Raw genomic sequence first — 14025 nt, 5'->3', positions numbered from 1 at the left:
CAATGAATTAAACATTTTAACTTTTACCTTTCATTCTTCTTGTCATTTTTCCTTTCCTTTAGAGTGTATTTTCCACTGAAGTGAAAAAATATTTCATTCTCACAGCTGAAGATAACCTCTTTGAAAAGAGAGTTAAGAGCATTGAGATGGTGTTGTATTCTTAAAATCATTTTCACAATTAATGCACATACAAATATAAAGGGAATTAATTTTGGCATCTCAACTAGCTCATAGTTATTAAGAGTTATCAAGATTATTTGAGAGATTAAAACCGGTCAATACAAGTTAGTTATATACTATAAGCTTAAATAACACCACTTTCACTAGCCAAGAATGATATGCATTTGTCCATTTTCAAGATAACTTATGCCGGTCAATCAAAGTCCATTAGTCACTATAGCTTAGATAGTACCACATTCATTAGCCAAGAATGATTTGCACTCGTCCAATTTCAACATAACTTATACCGGTCAATAAAAGTTGGCTAAATACTACAGCTGACATAGTACTACATTCATTAGCCAATAACGATCTTCCTTTGTCCACTTTCAAGGAGACTTAAACCGGTCAATAAAAGTTGGTTAAATACTAAAGCTTAAATAGTATCACATTCATTAGCCAAGAATGATTTGCCTTTGTCCATTTCAATGCAGGTCGATGGAGTTCTCCCCTGCCTCAGCACCACATAAAACTACAGCATAGTTGTTCTAGTGTCTCGAGTCCAGACACAAATATACCAAGTTCAAGAGAAGGCCAGGTAAAAAGATCAGCTTCAGAATCGGAAAAGAGATCTAATCTCAGATGTATGCTGAACCCTTTTCCTTCCTTGAAGAATATCTTGTCAAGGAAGCTGCATGACAAGATATGACAAGTTTACACACAGACCAACCTTCCATTATACATTTTACAAAATAAAAATCTTAAGCTATGCATGGATATCTTTTTACAAAAATCAACATTAACTAGCAACTTAGCTTTTGGACAGTAGAGACAGCTTACTTCCGACTTTTCAATAAACTATGGACACTGAACAGGACATACATACGATGCCCCACCTGACTTCATTGGGTTGCTACTGCTGTATGGTGGCCTCCATTTGAAACCATGCCTCCCACTTGGCCACTTTCTGCTTTCCCAGATGAAATAGAATGAAATGCAGATGAATGAAATCCTCGCCTCTGAGGATAATTGTAATGTGCGCCATTTGTCACACTTACAGCCACTCCTACTTGACCAGGAGCAACAGTTCCAGGATGAGGAGTGCTAATGCCATTGCCTATAAATGCTACACCATCAGTACGTTGCATCCTGTCAGACACTTGTAATGCAACATCCTTCCCTGCATCAGGATTGACCACCTTATTATCTTGGCCTGTAGAATCATGAGAATCCTGATCTCCTGACGCAACTTCCTGATTATTTCCGTCTTTTTTGGTGTTAAGAAAACGACCACCACAACCCCTTGCTCGTCTTAAAGCATGGAGGTGCCGGGATTCATGAAGATATGGCTGCAAAAATGATTTCAGTAAGTAAGAACTTTATCTCTTCAATGTTTGAAAACTGAACAAGTGACCTTGAAATCTCCATCTCGCAGAACTGATGATTCAATCTCCACATTTGAACATCAACTTAGACCACAAAATTCTGCAGATGAAAAGAAATTGAGGAATACCTACCTTTGCTAACATAAATGCACTAGTAAAGATCAGACCACCACATCATAGAGAAAGTTTACTGTTTGAACTAAAAAGCCGTTGACAGCCCAGAAAGAGACATCTACAGACTCTTCAAAAATTGCTACTTGTGGAAAACCTACTGCCCACAAAATATAAACATTTCTGAAACGACCATAATAGGCCTGAAATGTTTTTCCAAAAGTGGCAGCACCAATATCCATCACAATTTTAATTATTACTAGTATCTAAACAGTTGTTTCAAAAACCATCCCATCTTCAGATACCAATTGCTGGAATAAGTTTTCCGGTAGAAATCTCGGATACATAGATTTGGGCTACAAAGAATGGAATCAATTATCAACTTCAGTTGGAAAGCACCAAGATAGAAGGCTCCTTTGAAATTGCAATCAATAATGCTTGGATTGCACCATGGTATTTGCAAATGTCCATTCAAAAAATGGCACCATCGCTTCCAGCAAACAAATCTAGTTCAAGCAAATATTTGAGTCTGGATCCAGGAGAAAATCCTAATTGCACAAGTGAAAGGCTTCATGACAAAAGAAAATAAGTCTATGGATACTACAAAAGTAGAAGAAACAAAAGACTGTTCTCGAGAAATTATCTTCTTTTGATTTTACTGTTCTAGTCATTGGATAAAATAAGCATTACCGAGAAATGCCAAAAGGAAAGAACATAAACAACTCAGGCTCAAGAATGATGGATCAAAAGATTAATTGATATAGACCTAAACCTTTCCTGCTATGAACCATCCTGTAGGAATGTCAAGAAAATAGGATCTATCTTAAATACAATGATCAGTTTATTGGTAATGAATCATCAGAATAAGGGTGAATGGTCATACTACCTTATATGCCTTTCAAAATATAACAGTTCGTGTTTCTTAGACAATTGACTCAGTAAAGCCACAAATCTTAAAAATCTGGACCCTGGAAGTTAAGGATGGACTCCATAGACAGCCATAAACAACCTGCTTACATCGCCATTTATGAAGACTGCAGAAAAATATCCCTAATGTATAAATAAATAAATAGATGATAGATGAGAAAGGATAATATCATATTACATATATTGTGAATACTTTTGTAGCAGGAAAAGCCTCCCCTCCCCATGTATCTGAGCCGTGAAACAGTTAGTTACAGATATGTGTCCAGAACATGATGAAATACACGGGTGGGTGGGAGGCACACAGCCTGAACAGTTTGCCGCATTTTGGACCCAGAAACATGCCACCATTTGGGCCATGCAGGTGCTTAAAGATACATAAACCCAAATATACTTTCCTAAATTGTTATTTAGGTACCATTGTAATTTTCTCCATCACTTCATTCTAAATTTCCTGGTAATGTGCTATTAAAAACAAAATCTGTTTTTTGAAATATTTGAACTTTTGGTGGTTTTTAAATACCCTATTTCCTAAATTTTTGGGTGGCCGTGGCCATCCTTCCATGCTGTACTGATTTCAAAATGCAGTTCCCCATTTCCAAGCTTTGAAAAATTTAGGGCTATATTTATAGAAATACATATGAAGGGACACTTGAAAATTTTATCTTATGCAAAATTATATAAATATATATTGAACATAAATATATAAATAAACATTTATTGTTATTATTGTCAATTGGGGTTATCCCGGGTGGTTGGGAGTTTGGGAGGAAGGAATGTAATTCTCCCCACCCAAGATGAGCATTTTGTGCACTGTAGCAGCCCACGGGGCATAGGCCTCACTTCTTTGTACTTGCATCCATTTCCATTCAGAGAAAGAGAGCACAGCAACCTCACCTTCCAATTGGGTTTCTCCAAAAAATGTTCCTAGGTTAAGATGTGGATTGTGAGTTTTATTTCGCTATTCTCTATTTTCTGTATATTTTATCTATTGCATGCATAAGCATAACATGGTAATTAGCAAATCCAAAAATCTAAAGATAAATTAACCCTCATAGGGTAGATTTCAGATTTTAAGCATAATTTTATCAGATCTATTGTGACAAACTGTTCAGTGGAATATCCACAGAAATTTACAGATCTAATAGCAATTCAAAAGTAGAATGCAAGGAAAAAATTAAATACGAAAGATGAAAAGGCCACGCCCGAGATAACGCTTGCTACAATAACAAGAATAGCGCAACCCCAAACATTGAAACTAAAAGAACAAGTGAAAAAAAATATGTCATCATACTCATAGACACAGGTATCACCCATAACTCCATAGACATAAATCAATGTTGCGAACATCGCGATCGGGAAATGAAAGGTACCTTATGAACCTTACCACGTGGTTGGCTACGGAATGTGGCTCCCCATCGAACATTGGCATATTCTTCATGGATATCGATGAAGAATATCTTGGGGTCTCTGTCATATCTATGGCGGGAATATATGTGGTCAACATGTCGCTGGGTCCTTAATGACATGGGAGTCGCCAAGGTGAATGAAATTGCCTTAACAAATGTTTGCTTCACCCTAGAAGCATTGAATTTGAAGTTCAATGAAGAACTAGGGCTTCATTCTTCAAATGGAGTCACCAATAATGTTATGTCAATATGTCGCATGGGGAACAAACACACGCTTCGTGTCCCCGACAACGACACCAAAATGTTACCACTCAACCTAGCAGGGGGCATAAAAGGGACTCCTAAAGGGACAACTGCTAGATCAAGGGAAACGGTGGAGGTTTAACCCACCGTCACCTCAGCTAAGACAACTTACTCTTTACAAACTTTCCCTGATGGAAGGAGACCCGATATATAGAAAGTCATTTATGAAGGATGAATCAACCAATGGATGTGAAGTGACCTTAATGATCCTTTTCTTAAAAGGGGGGGTTAAGAACAGAGCTTGCTTTCTAAGCAAGGTACAAAGATTTCTAGGATAGGGAGGTGGGTATTTGAGGGTTAGCCTTGTAAAGGAGTTTCCCAATCCTAAAATCCTTATTGAACTTGACTTCCCGAATGGTTCTTGAAGAATTGCTTTTCAAAGGTGTGGGACCACGCGGGACCAAGTGGACCCAACCTAGGTTAAGGGGAGAGAATCTAGCAACCAATGATGTTCTTAACCTAGAAAAGGAAGGGGAAAGGATCAAAGCAATAATTTCCAATTAAAAGTATCAAATTGATCCTATGAGATCCTAGCCTAGGGAATACAAGGGCAAAATTTGATCTCAGAGCTAGAGCTTGGGTTATATGACAACTCCACCATTGGAATGGCTTCAAAATTGGGAGGAGGCCTTGAGGACACACCAACATAGAAGAGGCTAAGAGATTGAACTTTTTCTTGGGCTATTTTGTCGGGATAGTGATGCCCTAGGTGACCCAACTTGGTTAGACCTAGAAGAGAGAGGGAAAGGTGGAGAAAAATGTTCTTTGAGTGATTACCTATTGGAGGACAAGTGCCTTAATACCTTGGGGAGAATGGAGGCTAGGAGAATGATGAGAAAGGAACTTCTATTTCGGTCAAGGAGGCCTTAAGGACTACTTCGCTTAGCCTTTAGGGCAAGAAGAAGAGACCTCAAAACTTTTATACATCGCTTGGCATAAGAGATGGCTTATCAAGATAAATTCACTGGTCGAATTATCCATAGGAGATTTCATTCACACACATGGCCCAAACATTGAGAGATGCTATATAGAAACAATAATTCTATAATTTTGCAATTATGCAATGCAACAATTAGCGCTAGTATAGCAAAAATCCCATTCAATGCATATGACAAAAATAAAACAAGAATAACATTAAATGTATGTACTTACATGTAATAGAACATATCCAACCATCATCAATTTGACAATAAAGAAGCTCCAAGATAAAATACTCCAATCCAAACATCAAAATTCATCCATGCTCCAATTCATCATCCCAGAAAAAGTGCGAAATTTTCTAAAGAGAAGAATGATCCAATCCCGATCGCGATGTTCCATAGATATAAATCAATGTTGCGAACATCATAATCTCCCACTATTGTGAGCAATCAGAAAGACTCTGCAACACAAAAAGTGAATATAAAGAGAGTCCTATTGATGACCTTCTTCTTGAGACATTTTATCAAAATCATGTAGTAAATACCTTGGAGATCATTCTTCAAGAAAGGATGAAGGAGGAAAAGTCCTACCTGTCTAAAGAAGAGAATGAATGGCATCCTAACTTCCACCAAATATATAATGAATAATGCGAGGATTCTGAGGAAGATCATGATAGTCGAATAAACGAAGAAGCTACGAGTGACTTTTGGGTTGTTGATTGGGGAATTGGGTATGATTATAGAAATGAAGACCCCATGGTTTCTCATGTCCATAAGAATAAGCTCAGGGGAGAAGAAAAATGCTATGCCCCTTCTGAATAACAATGTCAATCCTTAAAAAAGACAAGATCTCGAAGAGAAATGTTGGGTTGTGTTATATTCTTTCCACGTAGTTAATAGGGGGTTTGAAGGGCACCCATAACTCCACTTTATGGGGTCCGGGGCAGGGCCCCGAAAAATTTTGGTTTTGGACCCTATGTTAGGTTGGGCGGACCCACCTATAGTTTTGTGCATGATTTTCGCACATGTTTTTTGGACGCGATGGTTTTCGGTCCATGGTATTGGACGTGATGGTTTTCGGTCCATGGTATTGGATGCTTCGGCATGTATAAATATGTAATCTAACATTGAAAGGAATATAATGAAAAATCAAGCTAGTAATCCCGGTTTTGGGATCCAAGGGAAAATCTCTGTGTATATGTGTTTTATGTGTTCTACACTCGCATTATTTATTTTCTGTGTTTTAGAATTCATATGCAGAATACATATGCAGGTAATTTTTGTACGGGGTTAAAACCTACATTTGGTATCAGAGCAGATTTGGCTTCAAGGGGACGCCTTTGTTGCTGAGGGGTTTTGCTCGGGCCTATTGTAGACCCTGTTCAGTGGAAGATCTGCGAGATTGATTCTGGTGGTGAAAGAAGATGGCGAGCAGTGGAAAGATAGAGATCGAGAAATTTAATGGTCAAAGTTTTGAGTTGTGAAACTCAAGATGGAGGATTTGTTGGTGGATAAAGATCAGTGGATCGCGGTAGATCCAGGTACTAAACCAACGAGAGTGTTCGATGAAGAATGGAAGAAGTTGGATCGGAAGGCAAAGAGCACAATACGATTGTGTGTCTCAAATTCAGTATTGCTGAATGTATCAGGGGAAGCTACAGCAAAGGCTTTGTGGGACAAGTTAGGGACTTTGTACCAATCTAAGTCTCTGGTGAATAAACTGTTCCTGCGGAAAAAGCTGTATAACCTGAAGATGAAAGATGGAGACTCAGTGACAGAGCATCTGAACGCATTTAATACTGTGGTAAGTCAGTTAGCATCTGTTGATATTAAAATTTCAGATGAAGATAAGTGCATCAATTTGTTGTGTCCTCTACCAGATTCGTGGGATAGTCTGGTTATTGTAATAGGTAGCAATGCAACTGCCTTGTAGTTTGATGAAATAGTCTCAGCCTTGCTGACGGAGGAGATGAGATGGAAAAATATGGAGAGCCAAAATGGTGATGCCTTGTCTGTACGAGGACGGCCCCAGAACAGAAACAAAAATAAGTCATCAAGTGGGAGATCTAAATCTAGAGGGAGATCTAAATCTCCAAGAAAAGCTGTAAATGTGGTGTGTTGGAAATGCGGAAAGGAAGGCCGCTTCAAAAGGGACTGTAAATCTAGAGCTCCTGACAAAGAAAAGGGATCTGATGAGGCTCCTTCTGCAGAGGCGAAAACCACCTCAGATGAAGGTGGGGATGTGTACTTGGCTTCTTCAAGTACACATGTAGATCATGAGGCATGGTTGATTGACTCAGGTGCATCCTTTCACTTCACTCCCCATAGAGAGTGGTTCTGTGAGTATGAGAAATATGATGGTGGTGATGTCTTCTTGGGGGATGACAGGAAGGCTAGAATCATTGGTCGTGGAAAAGTAAAGTTGAAGTTGCAAGGTGGAAGGGTTAGAACACTTCCGAGTATTCTACATATTCCTGCATTAGCCAGAAATCTGATTTCTGTTAGTAAGCTGGATGATGCAGGTGTAAAAACAATGTTTGAGAAGGATACCTGCAAGATGGTTCGGGGAGCACTGGTATTGATGCGAAGAGTTCAGATTAGAACTATGTACAAGCTGCAAGGTAGCACTGTTGTTGATGGATGCAACAATTCCGTGGTTCCTGAAAGTGGAGCAGAAAATCTAGTGGTCTCTGGAAAAAAGACCATGCTGTGGCATCAAAGGCTTGGACATATGGAGAGAAGGACCTTCGAATACTTCATGGTAAAGGTATGGTAGAAGGTATGAGTAATAGCTCTCTAGATTTTGATTTCTGTGAAAATTGTGTATAACGAGAAGCAAAATCGGGTGAGTTTCCCCTCTGGTGGTAAGAAGGCGAAACATATATTGAGCTTGTGCACAGGGATGTGTTTGGACCTGTGAAGGTTCCATCACTGGGTAAGTCTGTGTACTATGTATCATTTATAGATGACTTTTCAAGGAATACATGGATATACTTCCTTAAGAAGAAATCTGAAGTCTTTGATAGGTTTAAAGAATTTAAGGCTCTAGGGGAAAATCAAACAGAGAAGAAGATAAAGGTGCTGAGGACAGACAATGGTGGAGAGTTTTGCAGTAAGAAATTTGAAGAATTCTGCAAAAAGTGTGGTATAGCACGGCAGAAGACTACTCCATATACACCTCAGCAAAATGGAGTTGCAGAAAGAATGAACAACACGTTGATGGAAAGGGCAAGAAGCATGCTCAATGGTGCCGGGTTAGGACAGGAATTCTGGGCAGAGGCGGTGGACACTGCATGTTACCTGATCAACAGGTCACCTTCATCAGCGTTGAAGGATAAGACTCCACAAGAGGTATGGACTGATAAGAAACCCTCTCTTTTACATCTGAGGGTATTTGGATGTGATGCATATGTACATGTTCCAAAGGAGAAAAGAACAAAGTTGGATAGTAAATCTGAAAAGTGCATCTTTATTGGGTATAAGGATGGTTTAAAGGGTTATAAGCTTTGGAACCCAGTAACAAGGAAGGTTATGTACAGCCGAGATGTGGTGTTCAGAGAGGTGAAAGATGTTATTAAACTTGAGCTCCAACCAAAGGAACCTGAGAAGATAGAGTTTGAGCTAAAGGAGGAAGAATCAGACTCTACAATAGAGGAGGAATCAGAAGATGAATAGCCACAAACTCCGGCTATGAGAAGATCAGTTCGAGAAAGAAGGCAGCCAGAAAGGTATAGTCCATCTGCTTTCTGTTCAAATTTTGCTTTGTCTGTTACTAATGATGATCCCAGAACTGTGAAGGAAGCAGTGGATTTAGAAGATGGAAAACTTTGAAAAGAGGCCATGGTTGATGAAATGGCATCTTTGCACAAAAATGAGGCTTGAGATCTGGTGGAGTTACCGACTGGAAGGAAACCCATTGGCAGCAAATGGGTGTTCAAAAAGAAGACAAATGCAGAAGGAAAAGTGGACAAATTCAAAGCTCGGTTGGTAGCAAAAGGTTATTCCCAAGTGCCGGGAATTGATTTTGGTGATATTTTTTCTCCTGTTGCCAAAGTAACTTCTATTAGATTACTTTTATCTGTTGCTGCTGCTTTTAATTTTGAGGTAGAACAGATGGATGTGAAGACAACATTTCTTCACAGGGATCTGGAAGAGGAGATCTACATGAAGCAACCTGAAGGCTTTGTGGTAAAAGGTAAGAAAGAACTGGTATGTAAGTTAAAGAAGTCTCTATATGGGTTAAAACAGTCACCAAGGAAGTGGTATCAGAAATTTGATACATTCATACCAGGATTTGGCTTCACCGGAAGCAAAGCAGATCACTGTGTATATTTTAAATTAATTGGTGACCGTGTTATTTATCTGGTCTTATATGTGGATGATATGTTGTTGGTTGGAAATGACAAAGAAGTTATCCAGGATTTGAAGACCCAATTGTCCTCCAAATTCGACATGAAAGATCTTGGTGCTGCAAACTATATTTTGGGCATGGAAATTAAAAGAGATCGGGCAAAGAGGAAGCTCTGGTTAAACTAGAGGAAATATGTCGAGACAATATTGCAGAGGTTTAATATGCAGGATAGTAAATCGATGAAGGTTCCTATTCCTGTAGGTGTGAGGTTATCTATTGAACAATGTCCCAAGACACAAGAAGAGGACATGTTTCGTGTTTCATATGCAAGTGCAGTTGGTAGCCTGATGTATGCAATGGTCTATACTAGACCAGACATTGCACATGTAGTGGGAGTATTGAGCAGGTTTATGTCAAAACCAGGGAAGGAGCACTGGACAGCAGTGAAGCGGGTTTTTAGGTATTTGCGTGGCACTAGTGATTATGGTTTGTGCTACCAAGGAAGACCAAGATTGGATAGAGTATTGGATATTCATGGCTTTGTTGATGCAGACTAGGTTGGAGATCTGGATCATAGAAGATCTACAAGTGGGTATGTGTTTAACTTATTTGGAGGTGCAGTGAGTTGGATGAGTAAGAAACAATCTGTAGTGGCACTATCAACTACAGAGGCAGAATACATGGCAGCCACTCATGCAAGTAAGGAAGCAGTTTGGTTGCAGAGATTGTGTTCAAGTATGGGGTTAGTACAGGAAGCTATAAGGATAGACTATGACAACCAAAGTGCAATTTTCTTGGCAAAGAACCCCGCATATCATTCAAAAACAAAGCACATTGATGTTCACTATCACTTTGTGAGAGATATGATAGAAGACAAAAAGGTGTTGCTGGTAAAGGTGGACACTTTGAAGAATATTGCAGATGCATTGACAAAATCTGTGAGCTCTGAGAAGTTCTCTTGGTGTAGAGACAATGGGCATTTCAAGGTTGGAAAAATGACTAAGCTCTATTGTGGCCCCCTGTGGAAAGAAAACAACAAGTGGGAGAATGTTGGGTTGTGTTATATTCTTTCCACATAGTTAACAGGGGGTTTGAAGGGTCCCCGTAACCCCACTTTATGGTAGTCCCGGTTTTGAGATCCAGGAGAAAATCTCTGTGTATATGTGTTTTATGTGTTCTGCTCTCGCATTATTTATTTTCTATGTTTTAGAACTCATATGCAGAATTCATATGCAAGTAATTTCTGTACGGGGTTAAAACCTACAAGAAGAGCAGAAGATAACGATTGCAGGAGCGTCGGAAGAAAATAGATTATGCCCCAAGGTTCTTCTCCATGCTTACCAACGCGCTACCCCCCGCGTTTGCAAAGGAGGGATTGCAGATGTAACCCACATCATACACAATAACAGAGATTGGATACAAATTCAACTCAAGGATCCCGGCGCTCTGCTTTTCAGAGGATTCCCTGTCGGATCGGCCACAGATTTCAGCTCATTAGTTAAAGCGCTCGGGTGGGAGGAGCAACCATATAAGGGTTTTGTTCCCAGAAAAAGGGTGGAGGACTACGTCTACACCACCAACGAAACTCCCCTGCATGAGCAGATAGGGTTCCACCATGAAATGGGTTGGATGGCGATCGATATGCTCTGTGCTTCCCCGCCTTCCACTGTAATCTGCATGAGCCCGGACCTGATCAATCTTTGGGGGACCCGACATCATACCACAGATCCGGTGCTCCCTGAAACCGCATGGAATCCAATAAGGTTACACTCCTCTCATCGAAGAATCTCTGTTGTGCATGGCCCTGGATCGATCTCCCTCATCATGGAAGGGTGCATTTATCCCAGATCTGCCAATGATCTAATAGATCTGGTGCTAAACAGACGGATCAGCCCACGCCAAGCTCAGACCTGATCAATCTTTGGGGACTCGACATCATACCACAGATCCGGTGCTCCCTGAAACCGCATGGAATCCAATAAGGTTACACTCCTCTCATCGAGGAATCTCTGTTGTGCATGGCCCTGGATCGATCTCCCTCATCATGGAATGGTGCATTTATCCCAGATCTACCAATGATCTAATAGATCTGGTGCTAAACAGACGGATCAGCCCACGCCAAGCTCAGACCTGAAGACATGCTCGCACAAAAGCTCTCCTCGGCACTGGATCACAGCCCCAAAGCGTAGATCTGACTCAGGGACTCGCATCTGTTAAGATAGATCTGGAGGAATCAGATCTTGAAATGCCTGAGGATAAACAAAGTTCACTCTTTATCAGATCTATGGAAGGGAACACAGTCTGCATCAAGATAGGGAGCTCGGAGGACATAAAAACACTAAAACAGAGGATACAAGAAAGGATAGGTATCCCATCATGCAAACAGCTCCTGATCTACACAGGAAAAGTGTTGCAGGAGGAGCACAAACTAAAAGAATATGGCATAGGCAACGACTCAACCATCTACCTTAGCACAAGGCTTCGCGGAGGATCCCCAGGCACGAGCTCAAAATCCTTCAAAGATGCGGTGAAAGGGAAGATGGAATCTAAAGCACAAACAGAACAGCAAACTACAATCCCTGGTGCCTACATCGTCGAGCAGACAGCTCAGAACCCGGCAATAACAATTGCTATACCTGAGGTAAATGATATATATGATGAATATTTATCTAAAGCAGTGATCTACAGGTTTAATGGATTTTGGCCCAAGCCGAATGCCCTTCGTCAATGGATATACTCCATATGGACAACAAACTGCGATCTCCACCTCTGTTCAAGAGGGTTTTTTGTTGTCAAATTCAACACAGTAGAGGACAAGGACTACGCATTGAACGAGGGACCATGGTTCTGGGGTAATGCCGGACTTTTTATGACATCTTGGTTCCCGGCATTTAACCCCAACACCATGGTGGTCTCCAAAATGCCTGTCTGGGTTAGGGTATATAACCTACCCCTGCACTTTTGGCACTTCAAAGTATTAGCAAGTATTGGCAACGCTTTGGGGAAATTCTTAAAAGTAGACAATGAGCGCCTCTCCGAGGATATTACGTTTGCGAGGATATGTGTGGAGGTTGATCTCAATCAGGGATTACCAGACCACATCCTCTTACTCCACAACGAAAAGCAATGGGCACAGCCACTCGATTATGAAAACACTGCCTTCAGATGTCGCTTATGTCGTCAAACTGGTCATCTACAAAGTGGGTGCCCACAAAACAAAACAAACAGGAAAAGAAGACAGCCAACAAAGCCCAAAGGATGGCAGTTTTCAGAAACATGGACAAATGACATAGAAGAGGAAAAAAACACAGAAACTACCAACATATACCAAGAAAGCAAAACAGAAGAAGACGAACAAATAGTACAGGACAACACGCAAAAAGAAGAGGAAGCCCCCAACAACCCCATGCAGCGCCAAGTTCCCCAGCAATCAGGACAGAAAATACTCGTCAACAAGAGAGCTCGTGGATCAGAAGGATCGGAGTCGAACAAGGATTCTCCCACAACAGCAACAGAAAATCAACTATCCATTGTAACAGCTACCCCCAACACTGGTGGATGGCAAAAGGTGGAGAAGAAGAAAGGGAGAAAACAATAGCCACATCAATTTTTTATTTTTTCTTTTATTTCAGCTTTTTGCTTTCGGTGAAAGCCGGAACAAAACATCTGCATATGCTCTTGAGCATCTACAAAATGTAATTTTGTCTCATGAATAAAATTACGACTTTTTCTACGGGAAAAAAACAATGTCAATCCTTATGAAGCCCTTCCTAGTGGTTGGAAAGGTCTCTTCTTTATGTTCCAAGATGATTCAATCAAAGAAGAGCCTTCCAAGATTGTGGAAAATTTTGATGACTCTAATATAGAAGAAATCAAGGAAGATGCTTCCCTAGGCCATGCCAGCGATAAAGGATTTTTATTCATGTTTGAGCGTTCTTCCCTTGCCCTGGAAATAGATGTTTGTGATGATGTTCATTCCCCTAGTCTTGATGAAGAGCTGCTTTCCCCTATGAAGGACCAAGAATCATGGTTTTTCCCCAAATACGATGATGGGTCCACTTCTTGTTTTCCCAATGACCAAAATAGTATCATCCTAAACATGTCTGAGTCTTTCACTCCTTCTTACCCTAAGGATGATAGGCCCGAGATAGTTCTTCATCAAAGATTCATATACTTGGTCATTGACATTTCCATCTCTTGGTTGGAGGATCAAATCCAATCCTCTCGACTGGTGTCTTTTCCTTCTTCTAGGGTTCCTTTCTATGGCATGTGGGTCTCTTCTTTTCCCACCTCCCTCCCTCGCAACCCCTCATATCATTGTTCCCATTTGTATTGTTGGGCCCGCTGCAAAAAAAATCATGGAAGCATGCATTCTTGTATTGATCAATTGACATGTTGGTTGCATTGAGTTTATGATTATATCTATCACTTAACATTTTATGTTATGCATGTTAGATTAAGAT

General features: G+C 40.3%; 1 protein-coding gene across 4 annotated transcripts in view; it reads right to left on the bottom strand.

Annotated features, from left to right (window-relative positions):
• Positions 1-289: 289 nt before the first annotated feature.
• Positions 290-14025, bottom strand: part of LOC149259613 (nuclear transcription factor Y subunit A-7-like) — a 72471-nt gene continuing 58735 nt past the window's right edge. For 2 of the 4 annotated variants that reach the window (XR_016257745.1, XR_016257743.1), the window contains exons 6-7: positions 1000-1508; positions 290-850 (exon numbers count right to left, since the gene is read on the bottom strand). Coding sequence is in view for 2 of the 4 variants with exons in the window: in XM_089418835.1 (XP_089274961.1) it covers positions 1062-1508 (447 nt within the window). In the remaining 2 variants the exon portion in view is untranslated. The remainder of the gene's footprint in view (positions 851-999; positions 1509-14025) is intronic. The other 2 variants (XM_089418835.1, XM_089418826.1) reach the window with 1 other exon arrangement.

Source organism: Pinus tabuliformis, chromosome 6 (assembly GCF_031772625.1).
Source record: "Pinus tabuliformis cultivar Carrire ecotype Pingquan chromosome 6, CPIR1, whole genome shotgun sequence".
Taxonomy (NCBI): domain Eukaryota; kingdom Viridiplantae; phylum Streptophyta; class Pinopsida; order Pinales; family Pinaceae; genus Pinus; species Pinus tabuliformis.
Note: the sequence above shows the minus strand (reverse complement) of the source record. Positions and strands in the feature narration are given on the sequence as shown.